The sequence below is a fragment of the Apostichopus japonicus genome, chromosome 3 (genome assembly GCF_037975245.1).
Source record: "Apostichopus japonicus isolate 1M-3 chromosome 3, ASM3797524v1, whole genome shotgun sequence".
In the NCBI taxonomy this organism is placed as follows: Eukaryota; Metazoa; Echinodermata; class Holothuroidea; order Aspidochirotida; family Stichopodidae; genus Apostichopus; species Apostichopus japonicus.
This window is the reverse complement of record NC_092563.1, coordinates 20,182,754-20,198,093: the sequence shown is the minus strand read 5'-3', so window position 1 is coordinate 20,198,093 and position 15,340 is coordinate 20,182,754. Positions and strand designations below refer to the sequence as shown.

Sequence of the window (15,340 nt, the reverse complement as noted above, 5' to 3'; positions counted from 1 at the left end):
TATATATATATATATATATATAGGAGGGAAATTTGAATAGATAGGTCTCAAAGTTTGTGAAACCTTACATGACGTAGATAAAGCGTATTGCTTTCAAAGGTTAAGTTAAAAGGTTATTGAAAGACAGTGGCAGAGGTCATAATGATGAAACCTTATAAACTTCATGAATATTTCAAGTAGAGGAACTTAGAATATGTCTTGGATAGATCTCATTTGTGGTCTTTAAATGCCTCAGATACGGTAGGGTATAGATGAAGTCTGCTGTTAAAGTAGAGGTCAATATGTCCACAGAGAAAGTGGAAACTTTGAAAACATGATATCCCGAAAATGGAAACTTGGTTGCATTGATCTCACATCTATTGTAATGGTATGGCTGAGGTCAAATGTCGCTTTAATACACCATATGTTAAAGCCAGCTCAATTATTGTAACCTTTTATGTCAAGACTAGAAACGGGGAATACTATGTTTATGTAGATGTCTGATATAAAGTAGATGTACTTAGTGAAATTGAAAGGTCTTTTGAGGTCATGTCAGGTCAAACATGTCACACCTTGTTAACACACATACGTATCTTCAGAAGTCAATGAGTTAAGGTATTCTGATCCCTATATAATCCAACTCACTATATATCATCAAAGCATGTACTTTACATGTAGCTTTGTATGTTATATTACACATGACCAGACATGTCTTCTGATAGATCATTAACATTGAATGAAAAAGTCAGCTTTAGTTGTGCAGATGGCTTCTTACACAGCCCCCATTTTTGATTATACACATCTGATAATACTAACATTCTGTATGGTTCTTGATAAAGTATATATACCATTTAACTGGTAACCATACATCCTTGGATACATATATTCAAATGAGAAAGATGTAGATGCCATTTAAGGTCATCAGTATTGCCCCAAATAGTGTAGCCTTCTTAAAGTTGCTAGAAGTTACCAAAAATTCTTTCCTTGAGGCTCTATTTTTCCGACGTTTCCCAGACAATAAAGCCGCCTTGGTTCAATTAGACAGTCCGTAAATGTGTCAGCCATGAACCAAGGAGGCTGCAAGTTTAATATCCTCAGTATTGTTACCAGGATCTTAAAAGGTCTTCAAAATGTTTGCCTCCGTTTGGAAAAACTTACGTCCCTACATTCCTCTATGAAAACATGCACTTCCAAATACCACTACAGGAATGCACAATACTTAGTTATAATGACCCCGGACAAAACATTGGCTTGTGCAAAATGGAAGCCTGTAGTGATAGGTCTTTAATGTGCACGAAAAAAAAAAACGAAAAAAGCTGTAAATAGTATACAACAACAAACTTACTGTCAAATTCTGAAGCGGGAAAGATTGCCGTAGATTAGTTACCATATATGCTAGCCTAGGCATCATACAGTGCACATTGCTGTAAGGCTGTAATGCTATAATGGCTATACTTTTGACGAAGTATATAGTTTACACTCACAAACTATTTGACAGAAGCATGTGGGGAATGGGACCGCAAAAATTTAGTTTGCGATGAAGAAATAACTGTGGTGTGAATGCACCATTTGAAAATGCGCCCTTTAATACCACTGCCCTAACAGTTTACCTGCCTCGGGCATTTGAATAGGCTCGCAGTAGATCGTGGGAATTTGAGCTGAGGAAATGACTTTTCCATGCTCGTTCTTTTTGCTAGGCTTGGCGAATTGATTGCATAACACACAGGCTAATGTTCCAGACCAATAACCTTGAAAGGTGCAGAAGTGGTCAGTGGCGAAAAATGAATGGCAGTCTTACTAAGGGACGGATTTCCAAATGCATTTTACTTAAGCAACTCTCCATGCGTAGAGAAAAAACATAGCGTAAGATAATCTTTTCGGTATCAGAGATGCTATAGCTTCCCAGGCAGTTCATAAATTGTCCCAAGTCATAACATTTGTCATCAAAATAATGGTTCAAATATATGCATGATATTCTTAGAAACAATTCAACTACAACTTCGTACCATGAGCACTTCTTGTGGAAATATTTGTTAACAAAGCCTAAAGTTGTGATATTTGAGTGCACACATTTCCCTATCTCTCCACAGGGGACAGTAACATTACAAATAGTTGCATACAGATGCAAGAATGTCTGCAGACAATTGTAAAAGGACTATAAGCCAATCAAATCACAGGGAATTTGGAAAGGCATCATTTTCTATTTGCAGCATGAAAATCTCTGTAATGGGAGTATTGTTATAATTCTCTCTACTCTGCGGTTGATTGTACATTGCTGATTAAGTTGTTTGCAAAAAAAGTCAATCATCTGTACAAAGGATTGGGGAAATTTGGTTCTTTGAATAGTTGCGTGTTTTTTAAAAGAAAGAAAGAAATAAGAAAAGAAAGATATTTATTCCAAAAATTGTTTGTTATACTTTGCATAGGCCTAGGTTTGAGTGTGTACTTGGGGTTTCTTGCCCCCCCCACCCCCAAAAAAGCTTGCATCCGCAGGTTTTTCATCTCTGGCTAAAAAAGCATCCCAGACGCAACATCCTCAGTTTGTAACGATGTTGTGTCTGTTGAAATCTGAGCATCAGTGACCATTTTTTAACTTGCTAGCACATTTGGGGACAATACTGATTCTTACAAATTTTTTAATATTACACCACAATCGACCTGAAACCATTTTTTACCCCCCCCCCCTCCCCCTTCTTCATCTTTGTAATCCTGACCTCTTAAAATGTTTGTCTGTGTTTACTTTATACAGAACAGAAAGCTTAGGCATGTACTTTCAACATGATGTGCTGTTGGTTCTTCCATCCGGACAGGAGATTGCAAACTTTTCTTGGATAGCCATCTGGGATGTTATGCATGAGGCATGTAATACATTTAGTTATTTCTGAATAAAAACATAAAAAACTTTGGCATTATTATTACCATAAATGTAAAATATGATGTCATTAAAATCCATTGGAAACTTCAAATGTTGGTATTGATCAATTACCAGTTTGTTTAACTGTGAAAGGGGGCCAACATCAACATAATTTGCACACAGAGCCAGTGTTTTTCATCCAGCTACCGTACACTTGTTGTTAAACTTTTAACATATAAATCGTGGTTTGGCAGTGCCCCCTTAGTATAACGACTAGCATACCAAGTTGTCTGCCTATTTTGTGTTTATTTATTTACACCAACTCAACTACTATGCGCATTATTATACAGTTCTTGAATCAATATATGATTGCCTGAATTCACTCACGCTATTTGATTCAAACCCAGTGCCCATCTGAAAAGTTTAACAAAGCATTAAATATGAAAAGGTAGCATACAGCACGTAGTAATGGCCTCAAAGGGAATCTTTCACAAAATATGAAAGAACTGAAGATGAATAGTGACTTTGAGGGTTAGTTTGGTTCAATGCCTGTGTGTACACAACAAGAGTACTAGATTATGGCATCATAAAAAGGATGATCACTAGCTCGTGAAACCTTACATTACTTGAATTCCAAGTCCAATCCTGAAGTTGGCATTTGTCCAAAGGCATCTATAAATCTGTTTGTCCAACATAAATTGTAAATAAACTGTTACGTATCTTTTAAATGTTCTGTATGTTTGTAATGTAAAAGATGTGAGTTCTTCTTGTACTGCGGTCTGTCATGGATATTGTTCAACCTGTAGTTTGATTTAGTTATGATCATTGGGTTGTGTGGCCATTGTAGGTGGGATTTTTTTTTGGGGGGGGGGGGTTCAGGTTGAAGGTAATGTTGCATGAATGTTGACCAACTTTTTCAAATTTTTAGTAGTGCATCATCATATTGGGTGTTTTGCAATGTAAGGTGAAATGTTAATAGTTCTGGCTGTTGTTTGAACATATATACAAACTGATTTTAAAACCCATCTTAACCTGTATGAATGAATTTTTGCCAAATTTATTCACGATGATTGCTTTGTATGGTTCATGTAGAGTGTTCAGGAAATTGACAAAAGAAATTGGCTTTTTGTTGGGACATGGGGACATTGGGGCTGGTATTTATCATCAACAGAGGTTGATAGTATTGTTTTAACTCTTAAAGACCAAGTTTGCTTATTAGCGCCAGCTCAGTATGCAATAACCCATTGTGTAACATAGGCCCATAGCCAGGCCAGGGTAAAGGGGTGGTGATGGGGAGGGGGTGGGGAGGGCTGCACCTCTTGCAGACTTTGATGTTTACAGGACACAAATATTTTTTCCTGCAAACTCTGCTGCAGCAATGCTGAAATCAATATCAAACAAAAGAGATTTATCAGTGCAGACCAGCAATGTCTATTGTAAGAAAGATTAGTGACTTTTGTAAACTGCAAAGTGCAAAAGATTACATTCTGTACATCCTGGCTGTAGCCTTCTCTACGTTATTCTTAGAGCCAAAGCCATCCAAGACAATCTTTTACTGTATCTGGTTGGGCTTCTTCACATATATACATTTATGCCTCGCACATTTGAGGTAATGAAGATTGTGGTGTTTGATCGTCAAAGCATGTGAATGCGGACTGAATGTACTTGAATAGCTATCAATAAACTGTTGATCAGGATGCATGTTTCTTGCAGGTGCATTATGGGTATGTTAACATCTCCTGCCAGTTCAAGCCTCCAGATAGACGAGAGCTTGGAGACTTTTCCTTCACAAAGCTTGGTTGTAAGTTTCATGTGGATAATGTAGTCATCGAAAACATCAAACAAGTCACCTTCATCGGTGTTGTCTATGATCATTGGAAGTCAGGTTTGTACACCTAAATAAAGATGTATGCAACAAAATGTATATGTAAAAAAAAATAACTCCACATTAAGACACCTATTCAATCACTACGATTACCCTGCAAGTATTGTATACTTAGAATGTTTATGCTTCATGATTGCATGTTTTTTTTTTATCTAGGTGTGGCTAATTCATCTTTTCAAAAGAATATATTAATTTGATCTCTCTCTTGTGTAATTACAACGAGCGACGGTGGGCCTGACTTGAAGTACAGTGTTTGAATACTGCTCACATCATACGTCTTATTCTGATTTTGAAATTAACAACCTAACCTGAACTTGCCCCAGTTTGGAGAAAAAATGCACTTTTTCATAAATTAGAAGGGAAAAATACCCCCCCTCCACCCCCGCCCCCCAAAAAAGGAAAAGATACTATTTTGTTTTAATTTTTTGAGATTCAATAGTGACCTTTCATGGAGAACTTATGAAATCTTTAATTAGAAAATGCCTTTTTGTTGCAAAATAAATAATTCAAAAAATTGTAATTACATAGAATTATTATGGTTAAAGACAATCTCTGAATTTGTACTATTACAGAATGCACAGAGGGTTCAGTTGTCAGGCGTCATTTAGAGGTGATGTTGTGGTTTGCTTCCTTAATTCAAAATCACATGTCCCACTGTGTTTGAAGTTTCTGTCCCCTTAAAATGAACCCTTTTTTCTGGCACGTCTGGTTAAGTAGGGAATGTTTTGATCATGTTAAAACAGAATGATTGTAGCAGTTATTTATTTTTTTTTTGCATTATTCTTACAGGATTCTCAATTTATGCAGGTAATGGAAGTCCAGAGTCAACTGAATGGAAGATAGAGCTGTTGAATAAAGATGAGTAAGTAAGAGAATTCAAATTAATTTCACATTTAGGCTGCATATAACCGTCACAAAGGAGAGCCTTTCCTTTGGATATTTTTCTAGCAGGGATGTGGATCACTGGGTGAAGTCGTTCCTTTGTGGTCTCAAGGAGGGCAGGAGAATATTGGTGAGATAAAATTTGAGTTCAAATGGTTGTTTTCATTAGTAACTTACCCCAAGACTCTACAGACCTAATTATTTATTTTTAAATGTTTTCCTCTGTTGTAATTAACATATTAACTCATCTTTCTTTTCAGAGATTCAAAACTTTCATTCAAGCCAGGTGTTAACCTTACCATGACATTACCTGATGATTTAACAGTCTTTGAAATTGATTTCATTGGTGTCTGGGTTCAGCCAGAAGTTGGTAAAAACTTTAACGTCATCACCATTACAGATCAAGATAGGGAGAACTTACCTCCCTACATTCCAAATACTACAGAGGTAACTTTTAATATGCTTGTGAACACCGTCATTCCTACCAACGTATCAGATGCCACATAGGTAACTTTAGAACTGCTTATGACCTTATGTGTTACACCGTCGTTGCTACCAATGTATCAGATGCCACAGAGGTAACTTTAGAACTGCTTATGACCTTAAGTGTAACACCGTCATTGCTACCAATGTATCAGATGTCACAGAGGTAACTTTTAAAGTGCTTATGAACTCAAATGTAACACCTTCGTTGCTACCACTGTATCAGTTGCCACAGAGGTAACTTTAGAACTGCTTATGAATTTAAGTGTAACACCGTCATTCCTACCCACGTATCAGATGCCACAGAGGTAACTTCAGATTATCCTTAGATTACCTTTATATGGAACTTTATGTCCTGCTTAATACCGAAATCTAAATGGGTTATGATTAACTGCTTCTTTCTTACCTTGAAATGTTGCACCATTTTCTGTCAAGAGTAAGGTCACGGGTAAGGTGAAACGATTCAACTGGAAAATATCAAGACTCTAGTGGTGTGTGTCTTTAATATGAGTAGCTTTATTCAAATCCTCGTAACCAGGGGCATAAACCCTGAAACAAAACGTAAAATGTATGCACTGTATAAACAAATATTTCACACAGACATGAATTACTTCGGCGATAGAAAACATATCAAACATGCATTGATCTCGCTGTATGATCCCATATACTTTACACCTTTTTATCACTCATCACCTATTTACAATAAACCCTCCCAGTACAGACATTCGATACAATCAAACCTCTCATAAATATATCTTTATCAGTCTTTTCAATCTTTCAACATATTGCGGCCTCACTTTACTCAAATAAGGAAAAAGAATACGACTAACTATTTGCGTTCCTCTACTGCAAAGTAAATCCAACGATCCTAATAGTGAAATACTACGGGCTAACGTCGCATCGTGTCCAACTGCAACGAGTAACTGATGTGGTGCAACCAACACACCTTGCACCAAGTAGTACAAAATACGAATATCACGCCCTGACCTGCTCATCCGGCCTATTCATACTGATCCTTTACCTGCATTTTATGCAAGTAATATAAACAAAAACTTACACAAATTCAATTGATGCCCGTGAAGCAATCAGTGAATTAAACAAAGCAAACTAGAATGTTGAATGTTGCTAATGCGAACTTCGTGAGCAAAACTGAAAATAAAAGAATATTTATGCGTAAATTTATACAGCTGCACGATAGTTGTTAGACTTGTGTCAAGCATACTCGTGACAATACATATCAGAGTTCTAATTGGTAACTTTAAGTTAAGCTGTTTGTTTACCTTAAAATTTACACCATTTCCTATCAAAATAGGGCTTAAATTTGAATGTTACACCTTCACAGTTCCGTTCATATTATGAAGAACTTTCTTCCCAATATATGCCAGATGTCACAAAAGTAACTGTTTACCTGCATATTACTGTCAATTTAGACTATTTCTCCACTATACAAAACTGCTACTTACCTTGAACTTCCACCACAAAGCAAGGTAGAGAGAACTTTCTGATCTTTACCTGTCACATTGTCTCATTTACCTTTCACATTGTAAAATGTGATGAAACAAATAAATATACAAATCTTACAGTTGGAGCAAACAACAGCAAACATGCAATATGCAACATATTGTCTCACATTTTGTCACAAATGAACAGTATGGACAAGTTATCACAAAATTAATGTAAGGTTCCTAGAAATTGTGGCAAAATATTGAAGATGTTTTGGGTACATTAAACTCTGAAAGTTTTAAACATTGCTTAAAAAGTAAATACATAAACAGAAACATAGAACATTAACAGACAGCTGGGGGAAATCCAAAGTTTCAGTAACTTGCTCGGTACAGTTTGCGTGTAAAGTATTTGAGGAGAAAGAGAGAGTCCACAGCAAAAGTAAAAGATGCAACCATGCAGCTGCTGTAAAGGACATGACGTAATTTTGTCTTTTCTTAGACCAAACGTTGTGAAGTCTTGCTTGGTGACATGTACCAAGTGTCATGGCAACTTGATAAACCCAACAACCAGATCACATTGGAGTTGAGCGGGAGGGTTGCTTCGAATGAGTACATGGCTTTTGGGATCAGCGGATCAGAAACGAGGACTCAGATGGTTGGATCAGATGTAACAGTCGTGTGGATTGATCCTAGTACCAATGAACCCGAAGCTGAGGACTATCATATGAGTGCCAATATACAGGTAAGGTCAATATGGATGGTCAGCGTAGCATGCGGTCAGTGAGGAGGGACAACAGAATTCTGCTTAGCATGTGGCTTCACATTAAATGGAGAGACGACAGAATTCTGCTTTGAATGTGGCTTCACATTAAGAGAAAGGACAACAGAATTCTGCCGATATATAATAGTGCCGATATACTTCTTCTTTATAGTGCGTCGTCAACAGCGGTTTCGGAGCATGTCCAGATACGTTTTCTTCGGAGGGCAGCAATGACGTTCACTTGGTTGGAGCAGTGATCAGGCATGGCGTTACAACGATTACAGTAGAGCGCCCTCTGAAATCTGGTGAGAACACTCATTTACAAATAAATGAAGTTTCACGTACCGTGCATATGTTTACCCTATGAAAAACGATGTATTGTGTTTGTAAGTGGTTTTTAATTCTGGAAATACAGGTATTATATAAAAGGCTTGAACTTTAAAAAAAAAACAGGTATTATGTACAGGGTTCACACTTTTGTTTGTCACTTTTTGGGGACCAGAAGGAATTGAGGTGTTAGTAGGTTAAGGGAACCTCAAACTCAAGTTCAGGAGACATGAACGCTGAAAGATTACCAGTAAGGATCGACTAGCTATTATATTTTAGAATTTGCAACAGCAACACAGCAAAAGGGGATTGACTGTATGACAGTGGTAGAGGCAGCTGTCTTTTTAAAAAATAATGAATTGAACAATTCCATTAGAAAGTTTCGATCAAGTCATATAGTTCATTGTCTAAAAATAAACACTTTCCGCCTACCAGATCACAGGTGAAAGTGTGTAAAGTATGGTAGTGTACAGTACTTAGGCTGATACATTAGATTTGAATACTATGTAATACATAGATAGCTGCACTAGAAGAGATGCTTGTTGCCAAGTTTGAATTGTCAAATTGCAAACACTGTGTTTGGTAACCACAAAATTGTTGATCTATACAGCGTTATCAGAAACTTCCAGGATTGCTACAGTGAAACAGCAAACATCAGATCTGTATTGTGTAAGCACATGTTATGAATTATTTCCATTCATTCACCAACAATACACAGTAAAGGTTAATAGATACATGTTGTAAGGGATATTTTCTCCACGCTTAGTAGACTTCAGATCCCTTGAAGTTTCAACGGAATCTGACCTTAACCACTGGTAAAATCACATCTTTGAAGGATAAAATCAAACCACAGCCCAGAACCAGACAGATGATTATTATCATATTGTTTGAAAGAACACTTATGGTCTTGGCATTGGCAAGTCAATTTGCACCATCATACATCTAGCATAGATGGCTTTTGGAATTTGCATGAATCTTCACTTTTGTTTGACCCTCTACAAGTAACCAGCGTTTGCACAACTTCACATAATCATTGGTATTTTCTTCATGTTTCAACAGATGATCCTCTGGATAAACCGATCCCGACAGATGAACAGGTTTACACATTTTGGTCTCTTGGTACCATAAATAATGTTGGTTTGGTCGCTCATCACCATCACAGTGCAGCTGGTAAATACATAGCTTCAAAAAGTTAATGTTGAAACATTTAAATGTGATATTATTGTTTCAATAATAAAGTGTGGTTATATAAACCATTGTAATTTCTTTTACTATTTGCTTGTTTCGATTTTTCTAACTCGTAGTTTGATGGATTCAAAATCAGATGAAATCTTTACTTGGGTACTACAAATCATTGTAAATAATCATAGTACGGTGGATCCAAATTTGATGAATATTCAGAGTTTGCTACGTGTGTAGGTTACAGATCATCGCAGGTAAATATGTAGAGAATGGTGTGTCAGTTGATGACAAATTATTGCAGCATAGCATAAAGCCTTAATTGTACTGAGTCATGTTTACATTCTCAGGTCAGTATAACCAAAGTAAGAAGTTGTGAAAAACCGAGTCATCAGACATATTATGTGTGTATAGAGCTTGTGTAGTGTTCATCCAATGATCACTTTGGGGAGTATCTTTGAAATTTTACACTTATTACCCTTTCTTGCCGTAACCTCTTCTTAACATCTCTTTTGTTCATGGTATGTTACAATCACATGCTTATTGTCAGGTGGCCTAAGTTGCCGTATTTATAAAAATATTATACTAATAATATACGATAAATATATAGGAAATTCTGTTTCTCAAGTTGACTTCACTGTAAACTGCATTGTTGGTTTGCTTTTAATAGTAATATCTTAATGAAGTCGTAAATAAGACATAATTTCATTAAACATTGCTGAACTTTTTTTAATCTTCTAGGAGATTTAGAAATCAATTTTGAAACTTCAGGAAGGTCTTTCTGCACTGAGTTTTTAGCACTGGACAAGGATGAGAAGGATAATACATCGACAAAAAATCACTCTCCCATGTTGTATGATACATCCTCCTTCACAGGTAAGAAATAATAAAGAAAGACATCAGCTGCCAAAAAATTGTAACACTGCATATGAATAGTACTAATGAAATACATGACTGGTCAGGCCTGCCCATAGAAAAACAGTTCTCCTCAATTCACTGCAGTATTTATTATGTGTTACTTGATGGCATAAACTACCCCAAGTACTGCCAATAGGATTTATCCTTGAGTGCACCTAATTAATTGACCAGCCACCGTTTAATTGTAAATGCAAGTGCTCTAATGGCCAGCAATACTTTCCTGTGTGAAGACAAATTTGGCTTGACCACTGAAATAATACACTGTGTGTCTATTCATGAATTTGTGCAAAGGAGCGTTCAGTATGGCTAGCATTACCAACCCGGGTAGATATTCAATCTGGCCTGTTTTTGGCCAAAAACAAGGGACTTATGTAGTAATTGCCATAGGCAGGGAAGACCGTAATTAAAAGCAAATACATGCGTTTGGTGAAAATATAGGGAACTTAACCTCACAAAGTGAATTATCGCTGAACCGATAGCTTCATGTTAGACCTGTATAGCTTCATGTTAGACCTCCCTGTCTGAGCACTGTCTGTCTTGACCACCATGATCTACTTTTTAGACAAAGTCAAGTTTGAATAAACCGTTGCAATTTATGCAAATATTATGTTAACATATTTTGTTGTAATGTTTTGTCTTTTACAGGTCGACACATAACTAAACGGAATGTAGGCTCTCCTGACCCTTTAGGTATGATGTAACTTTATGTTTGTTGGAGAAGGAAATTAAATGAATGGCTCTTTCATACTTACTGCAAATCCATTGCATCCCAGAGAAGGGAATATAGTGCAAAGAAATTCAACCATTTCTATTGGTAAATCATGTCGTTTGCATGAGATTAGTTAATAAAACTCTCAAAAAAATAATAATTCAAATAAACTGTGAGGCTCATTTAAAAATGTTCAGCTTTGGTCCATTTCCAGTGTGTATGGTATTACTGAGGTGAATTGAAATGATGTAATTATACGACAGAGTAACCTTTTGGCTGACCTTGGCTTACATACAACTAAGGAATCAGGATGGGACAAATCCATTGTAGCTAACATACTGATATTTTTGAAACTTGACATACATGCGAGCTAAGAAAACATATTTTGTGTTTATGACATAAAGTAAAGAGATACAATAATAATATACACCGAAGTGAGTTGTAGGTAACTTTGGTGACCTGAAACAAGTCAAAGGAACCAGTTTCACAAGTTGCTGATATCTTATATTCTTGGGTGTGTTTGTGACTGATACAGTGAGCTGAAAACATCAAACATTTGTAGTTTGCATGAGGAAAAATGATGAGTATAACATACACCGGAGTGAGCCTTAAGTAAATCAATGTAACACATGAACTGAAGAAATGGGTATACAATTTTTATAGCTGATGTGCCTGTTTGATAAAATCATGCATGTTGGTTGCACAAGTCTGTTCTGAATTATACAAAAGATTGAAATTTGATGCTGTTTTCTTTTCTACAGATGTCTTTGAGTTTTTTGAACAAAGCAATATTCTCAACTCATTACCTCTCTGAAATAGTAACACTGAGGCCATTGCATGTGGTTTTGTAATATTCCTAAGCTCACTCCTGTCTTTCTTTTAATGTGTTGTAGTTGACCAGCATTTTTGTTCCAGTCGCACGGCAAACTTACAGTCAGGGTGTGAACTGATTATGTAGGATGTAAACCAAACAGAATAACCGGCACTTCAAATTTGAAAAATATTTGTAATTGAGAAATATATTTCCTGTCTTTTTTTCTCACAGCTTTGATGGTTGCAGATGCCTGTTGTTTCTTTATGTGCCAGAATGGAGGAGTTGGTTTCTTCACAGCTGACCAGCAGTCACGCTGTGTCTGTCCATCTCCATTCACTGGAGACTCATGCCAACAGGGTATGTATGTATGTATGGTATATTACTTTTCTGTAGACAATATAAATCAGTCTGGTGGTCTTGGCTTGTAAAGATTAAGTGTGCAAACATCCATTTGGTCAAACTTCTTTGGGGAATGTACAAATCCTTTTGGTATTTGGTAGAGGTCAAAGCTGATTTGAAGTCAATTGTAGTCTAGTCAAGTCTAGAGCTCAACCAGTCTTGATAGTTTGGATTTACACCTTGAACCCCCTAATTTCTCGTGAGATTAAACAAGGTTAAATGCTGTCAATACAAGAATTCTGAAAGCAAAGATTGCATGTTTGGTAAGTAGTTTCACGTACTTGGTAATTATTGCCGCCTTCGCAAGTACAAGAATCTTTAGTTTGTTTTATTTTCGAGGGAGGTCAAAGATTCTTTCAGTTCAACTTATGTCAAAGTTTGGAAAACAATGTAAATGCTTGTTTTTTCAATGTAAGTCCAACTGTATAGCTCCGTTAATGGCACTTGAGATTAAGGAAAAGTCATTTATTGATCTTTGGAAGATCCAGCCTATAGATATCAGCTGTTGAGATAATGCATATTTTATTTAACACTTCTATCAGTTGAAACTTTGCTATGCAACCTCCCTTCACTACAGGCAGAGACCTTTGCGACCCGAATCCCTGCCAGAACAGTGGTTCCTGTATCCTCTTGCAGACCTTTCTCTGTATTTGTGCACCCGGGTTTACGGGTACCACTTGTGATCTGAGTGAGTTTCATGTTTATTTCATATATTTATCATATGAAGTTGTAATTCAATGCAAAAGGAAAGCAGGTCATGTGACCTTAACTTGCACTGAGCTAATGATGCTGTCTAGAAGTAAAGTAGGAAAATTACTGTAGTTTCCGATTTTCTGCTTCTCAAAATCATCCCTGATATTTACAGCTCTAGCTAGAGAAACTGTTTACTTAATATAGTAGTTCAGTATTCAGATCTTGCATAACAAATATAAGATTTGCAATATTGTTTTTATCATAAAATATTAGAGATACTGAAGTTCTGTTCCCAAAAACTGCTATATCTAGTTTCATTTTATGTAGCCATATTGTTGATTTTAATTTGTAGCATTTTGATGTAACTTAATCACCAGACATTAATTATCCCTTCTTCAGCTTATTTCTGCATCTCAGGACATTGATCATGACCATCCAAATGTGATAATAATATTTTGCAACATCCCCAGGTTAGGAGACACAACAGACAACAGAGTTAGAAAAGTTGGTTATTCTTGCCATTCATTCTAATGCAACAGAGACACCACATTGAGACTGTATGCATGCATTTAAATTCACATCATTTGTTTCGCAATTTTTAGTCGCAGGAGGTCCATTCACAGTGGTGTGTCCAGCCGACGTACTTGTCCTGACCTTAGCAGGAACTTCGCAGACTGCAGCGGCAACATGGAGAGAACCGGATGCACCTGGTTACCAGTTTATCCAAAGTAGTCATGCACCGGGGGATGAGTTTCCAGTTGGTGAAACCTCAGTAGATTACTTATTTACAACTTCCCAGGGTTTCCAGACCTGTACTTTCTGTGTTACTGTCCAGGAAGGTGCGTATTTTTAATTTCATTTGTCAAGGAACTCAAGTCTGTGTTTACCTGCTGCTGTACCGACCACATAAGAAGCTCTGTATGTATTTGATACTTTCTGCATATATACTTTCTGCAGGGGTTAAGAAACTAGCTTAGAGGTAAGATGTATCAGGTGTAAATTGTGTTACGTTTCTGATGAGAGGCTCTGAATGTCCATACTGTGCTGTTGCAATGGACCCAATTGACAGAAAATAATGGATGTAACCATAGACAATGGTGATCAAAATGAAACATTATTTGACCATTGTTTCTCTTTCCAGAAAATGTTGGGACAATCCTTACAGCATATACATTATAAACTTATTATTTAAACTGCATCACTGTGGTAGTGTTCACTTTTTATTGTTTGTGTCATTTTATCAATTAATTAAGAGGAAAGATAAGTATTACAATTTTAGTCTGAAAGGACAAGTATACATGAAGCCACCCTGTGGACTTTTGACAAATGTACGACCTGTATATTTACAGATAGGAAACAGGTGAAATGGGAACATGAAATAATGCGAGCCGGTCTGAGCAATATTAATCTTTGACCCCTTAAAAATGGTCCATCCACCCACCCATACATGATACCAACTCCAGTAAAAGTGTTCAAATATGAGTGATGAAATTTTTAAAGAGAGAAAAGATCCCATTGTTATCTTGCCGTTTCATAATTCATCTCTAATTAAAATTATAACATTTTCTTGCTCTATCTTTCATCAGTCACCTTAACTCAACCAACTGTGAATGATTGCGTGAACGTGGAAGCGTTTACGCTGCAAGACCGCATGGCTGTACAATTTATGGAACCTACTGCCGCTGATGGTTGTGGCTCTGTTTTGCTATTCTCAGCCACTGCTAGGAGTGGAGATTTCTTTCCAGTCGGTCAAACAGCCGTAACGTTTTCATTTTCAGATAGCTGTGGAAATATTGCTGTCTGCAATTTTGTTGTTACAGTTAATAATGGTAAATATATTTTCAAAATGTTGCTATAAAATAGTTGAATTATTCTACTTTTACCTTTCCTTGATAATTGATCCCAGTTCAAACAGCGTAAGAAGCAAAGGTACATAGTTAATCTATTTGACCTTGGTGTGGTAGATAAGGTTATTTAAAAAAACTTGTTACCATGACAACAAAGGATGTAAGC

At 36.5% G+C, this 15,340-nt stretch overlaps 2 protein-coding genes across 9 annotated transcripts in view; one reads left to right on the top strand and one right to left on the bottom strand.

The window, feature by feature from the left end:
- LOC139965400 (uncharacterized) overlaps positions 1–15,340 on the bottom strand; it is a 310,151-nt gene that overhangs the window by 110,568 nt on the left and 184,243 nt on the right. The window lies entirely within an intron of this gene.
- LOC139965384 (uncharacterized) overlaps positions 1–15,340 on the top strand; it is a 135,062-nt gene that overhangs the window by 7,815 nt on the left and 111,907 nt on the right. For all 8 annotated transcript variants that reach the window (XM_071967701.1, XM_071967702.1, XM_071967698.1 and 5 more), the window contains 13 exons: positions 2,729–2,837; positions 4,547–4,718; positions 5,508–5,580; positions 5,861–6,047; positions 8,028–8,270; positions 8,461–8,593; positions 9,675–9,785; positions 10,536–10,670; positions 11,358–11,402; positions 12,467–12,592; positions 13,212–13,322; positions 13,930–14,166; positions 14,914–15,156. In XM_071967701.1, the coding sequence (XP_071823802.1) occupies positions 2,729–2,837; positions 4,547–4,718; positions 5,508–5,580; positions 5,861–6,047; positions 8,028–8,270; positions 8,461–8,593; positions 9,675–9,785; positions 10,536–10,670; positions 11,358–11,402; positions 12,467–12,592; positions 13,212–13,322; positions 13,930–14,166; positions 14,914–15,156 (1,925 nt within the window). The remainder of the gene's footprint in view (positions 1–2,728; positions 2,838–4,546; positions 4,719–5,507; positions 5,581–5,860; positions 6,048–8,027; positions 8,271–8,460; positions 8,594–9,674; positions 9,786–10,535; positions 10,671–11,357; positions 11,403–12,466; positions 12,593–13,211; positions 13,323–13,929; positions 14,167–14,913; positions 15,157–15,340) is intronic.